This window comes from Amphiprion ocellaris, chromosome 23, assembly GCF_022539595.1.
Source record: "Amphiprion ocellaris isolate individual 3 ecotype Okinawa chromosome 23, ASM2253959v1, whole genome shotgun sequence".
Classification (NCBI taxonomy): domain Eukaryota; kingdom Metazoa; phylum Chordata; class Actinopteri; family Pomacentridae; genus Amphiprion; species Amphiprion ocellaris.
In genome coordinates this window covers 19,875,935-19,880,730 of record NC_072788.1, presented here as the reverse complement: position 1 = coordinate 19,880,730, position 4,796 = coordinate 19,875,935, and the positions used below count along the sequence as shown (strand labels likewise).

At 43.8% G+C, this 4,796-nt stretch overlaps 1 protein-coding gene across 1 annotated transcript; it reads right to left on the bottom strand.

Moving 5' to 3' along the window:
* Positions 1-1,840: 1,840 nt before the first annotated feature.
* Positions 1,841-4,372, bottom strand: LOC129348185 (uncharacterized). Its single transcript, XM_055007968.1, has one exon. It carries the CDS (start codon positions 4,370-4,372, stop codon positions 2,390-2,392), a length of 1,983 nt encoding a protein of 660 aa, XP_054863943.1. The 3' UTR covers positions 1,841-2,389.
* Positions 4,373-4,796: the final 424 nt, after the last annotated feature.

Sequence of the window (4,796 nt, the reverse complement as noted above, 5' to 3'; positions counted from 1 at the left end):
GCATTTCTTTAAGGTCTACAGGGCTAGACAGGTGTACAGATGCAATATTTAAAGCCAAGTGCCCATGAACTAGCCTGGGCCTGCATCCAGCAGGCAGTGAAACAGCTTTCTCAGGCTAATCTCTAATGGTGTCGAGCAGGCAGTGTGCTGCTGATCCAGACCTATTATCTAATTGCAACTGCAGCAACACTGACTGGGCATAACACATCAATCTCTCCCTTTTCCCCTCCCCTCTGTCTCTCCCTCTCATACCTGCTGTGTATTTCGTTTTTTCTCTGTCCATAACTCAATGCTTACTAAGACCCTCTCTCTGTACATCACATTTTCTTCCTATCATCATTTTTGTATTTGTTTAAGATTTTACATGTTAATATTTTCATGATGCTTCCAGCATGCTGCCCACCTTCGATGACTGGTAAACTTCACAAGACTGGAAACAGTAAGGGAAAATCACTGCAGATCCCATATAACCTGCTACTCATTTTTTTCCTTCATTTGGGCACTACAGAGCGCTGTGTGCCAATATGACCTCTTAAATTCTTGTGAGTGATTATGATTGATTACAGCTGCTGATTTCTCTAAAGTGCATTTAAATAGGGCCCATTTGACCCACTCATTAGACTCATCCACAAACACGACAGTGGGAAGGTCCTGTGAAGCTCGGCAAAGATCTGAAAAAGCAAATCACTGACTTGAACAAGTCAGGAAAGTCACTTAGAGCAGCTACAGATCCCAAAGCCATCTGTGCAGACAATTGTTTGAAGGTGTAATATGCATTGTAGAGTTGTGTCACTGCCATGACCAGGAAGAAAACCCTAGCTATTATTTGCTGCTGAGAGACAGCTGGTCAGGATGGCCAAGAGCCAACATAGATTCACGAAAAAGTGGATCTGCAATAAATTAGAAGCTACTAGAACACAGGTGTCAATGTCCACAGTCAAGTGTGTTTTACATCGTCATGGGCAAAGAAATTGCTGTGCAAGAAGGAAGCCCTTTCTTTCGAAGTGACATCTTAAGGCCTTCTGAAGGAACATTTTGAAGTCAGATGATACAAAAGAAGTTTGTTATTTGGTCCCAGTGACCAGAAATGTGTTTGAAGGAGAAAAGATGAGGCCCTTAACTCTAAGAACACTAAATCTACCATGAAGCATGGTAGTATTCCCTCTAGGTGCCAGTAGAACTGGTGCTTTACACAATATAAATAATAAAGAAGGAGAATTGCCTCCACATTCTTCAGAAAAACTTTAACTCATCGGCTAGAAAATTGGGTGCCGGATACAGTTGGGTGCTTCAACAAGTCAGTGACTCCAAATACACATCAAAAGTGGTAAAGAAATGGCTAAATCAGGCTAGAATTTTGATTTTAAACTGGCCTGCCCAAAGTCCAGACGTAAACCCCATCAAAAATCTGTGAACTATGATGAAGAAGCAAGTCTGTCAAAAAACCAAACAAATTAGTTTAACTGTACCAATTCTGTCAAGAGGAGTGGTCAAAGATACAACCAGAAGCTTATGCACGGCTACCAAAAGAACCTGGTTAAAGTAAAAAAAAAAAGAGTTAAAAGAGATGTTTAATCAAAATATTGGTTTAACCAAATATTAACATTGTTTCATGTGTATTTATCACCCAGCAGATTTTGTCATATTTCAGAAGACATATAATAAAGGTATAAAAGAAACAAAATGCATATTTTGTAGTAGTTGTTGTTGTTGTCTTTGTGACAAAGACGTGTGTTTCAATGATTCCATCATAGAAAATTCAAAGTGTTCTGTCCTCACCAGATGTAACGATATCTAGCTACGACAGACAGTGCACATGAGATTTCAGTTGCTCCAAAATCTCTTTATTTTAAACTGTAAAACTGCAACACACAAAAACACAGCAGTCAGAGTGTGAATTACAAATACATGACTTGAACAAAAAGACATCCACACGCCACACCCCACAACAAACCATCATCAGGGCTTCCCCAACTCTGAATTTGTTGACCAATTTAACTATTGGAATTAGCCTGACTAGCATCAGAAAAGTCCGCTAGCTTAAATGCTAAAAAATGCTAACACTTCCAAACTGTCGCCATAAAACTTGCATTTACTCAAAATAACTTCTTAAAACTGAAATTTCTGACTTTTAACTTACTTATAGGTTCCTATGTAAGATTGTATTCAATTTAAACTTAAACTTACAGCCTTATGTGGGCCAAGACGATGCGGGAACGACTGCTCTTCGACCATGACAGTTACACTGAACTTCCTGTACTGAGCTTCCTGGAGTGAACATAAAACTCGCCACAAGTGGGCACTGCGAGCCCACACAAAGGAAACTTATCTTTATATTACACTAGTCATCACACTCCCCGCCTGGTATAAACACTTTATACCATTTAAACTAATCAGTCTTTCTTCCACTGTTTGGAGAGAGCAACAGAATGAGTTGAGTTACAGGTCGAAGATAGACACGTGGAGACCCTTGTTTTACCACTTTTACCTTCACCTTTCTGATCCTTTTGTCTTCACTTGGGATGCACTTAGTAATGAGTCCAATGGGCCATTCGTTGCGCTTCACCAGATCATCCTTTACTAAGACAACATCTCCTTCTTGGATTTTGTCCTTGTCATGAGTCCATTTATTTCTGACTTGTAGAGTTGACAAATATTCTTGTCTCCAGCGTTTCCAAAAAGCATCTGCGAGACTTTGAACATGTTGCCATTGCTTCCTGTACATATCCTTAATGTCATATGACCCTTCTGGAGCAGGAGCAGCTCCTGCCTTTTGAGTTAGGAGCATGGAAGGGGTCAAAACGGTTGGAGTGTCTGAATCTGTGGTGATGGGAACTAATGGGCGGGCATTAATGATAGCCATAACTTCCGCCATTAACGATGCGAGGACTTCATGTGTGAGGCGAGTAGGACTTGACTGCAGTAACATGGCGTCAAGAATGCGGCGAGCAATGCCTATCATCCTTTCCCACGAACCACCCATATGTGATGAGTGGGGGGTGTTAAAGGTCCACGTGCAGCCTTCTTTACTCAAGTAGTCTTGGATTTCTGAGTCGTCAGATCTGATTTTCAACTCTTTACAAGCCCCAATAAAGTTAGTTCCACGGTCTGATCTGAGAACTTTGGAAGGGCCTCTGACAGCAAAAAACCTTCGCAGGGCATTAATGAAGCTTGAGGTGGACATAGACTCGATTACCTCAATGTGAACAGCGCGTGTGCCTAGGCAACTGAATAAAACTGCCCAGCGCTTGCTTTCTGCACTACCACCCCTTGTCCTGCGGGTGACAACAGTCCATGGCCCAAAGACGTCTAAGCCCACCCTAGTGAATGGAGGCTCCATAACAAGACGGTCCTCAGGTAGGTCAGCCATTTTCTGATCAGCAGGTCTACCTTTAAGCTTGCGACATGTGACACACTGATGGATTACACTCGAGACTAGTTTTCTGGCACCAATTATCCAAACACCTGCAGATCGTAGAGCTCCCTCTGTGAGGTGGCGACCTTGGTGAGCGACAGCTTGGTGATAATGTCTCACAAGCAGAGTTGACACATGATGCTTTTTTGGAAGTATCAGTGGGTACTTTTCGTCATATGGAAGATCAGCTAGGGATGTGCGACCTCCTACTCTTAACAGCCCACTTGAGTCTGTGAATGGATTTAGAGTCCACAATGGGCTTGGTTTCGAGATTTGCTCCCCTTTATGCAACTTCTTTATATCCTCTCTGAATGCACATTGTTGAACACTTGCAATGACTGTCAGTTTAGCCTGAGTTTGCAGATTTGTGGTGTTTGGGTCTGTAGCTTTTGTTTTGATTCTGGCTACTGTGATGAGTTTTTTCATACCCCTTATGAGATGTTCCCACGACGAGAATCTTTCGAAGCGGTGCGAGCTGAGAGGTTTGTTGCTAACTTGAGTAGCGCAGACGGTGACGTCTTGGCGAATCTCTGCATCTTGTTCTGGATCGACAAGTTTGAAGTTGTTTGCATCCGGTGTACGAGGCAAATCTGACAGTTCTCTTGTCAGGAAAGGTGGTCCAGTGAACCAGTAGGTTTGGGGCAATAGAAGTGCTGTTATTGGACGTGTAGCAATGTCTGCCGGGTTGGTTTCTGATGAGACATGATGCCACTGTGATGGCACAGACGACTTTCTGATTCTCGAGACTCTGTTTGATACACAGACATAAAACCTTCTTGAGGTGTTGTAGATGTAACCCAGCACGATCTTACAGTCTGTGTAGAACTTGACAGCGTGCAGGTTAATGTCTATTTCTTGAGATATGAGTTCTGCCATTTCCACACCAAGGACGGCTGCACACAGCTCAAGACGTGGGATAGTGTGCGCTGGCCTTGGTGCTAGTTTCGATTTCCCCATGACAAATCCAGTGAAGTACTGTCCATGCTCATCTTGAACTTGTCAGGCTGGCTGCTGCCAGGCCGAGTTAGTGCCCTCCCCTCTCCTTCCTCCTGCCTGTTAGGGCAGCCCAGCAGCAGAGAGGAAGCAACAGGTGTTCCCCATCAGCCACAATCAGCAGCTCAGGGGGTGAAACGGATCAGCCTCCTCCAGCTCACTATAAAACCGGACACAACCCAGCTCTCATCGTGGGAGCGTAAAACAAAAATGGAAAATGGAAAACGAAAATGAAAGACGGAAAAAGAAGGAACGAGGTATTGCTGCTGGACCCACCCGTTCCTGCCGTGTGTGCTGAAGGCACTGGACCCTGGACCTTGGACTCTCCGAGCTGAGGAGACACTCACCTGTGCTGCTTATGACCCTGGCTGCCTCAGCTGTGAGCCAG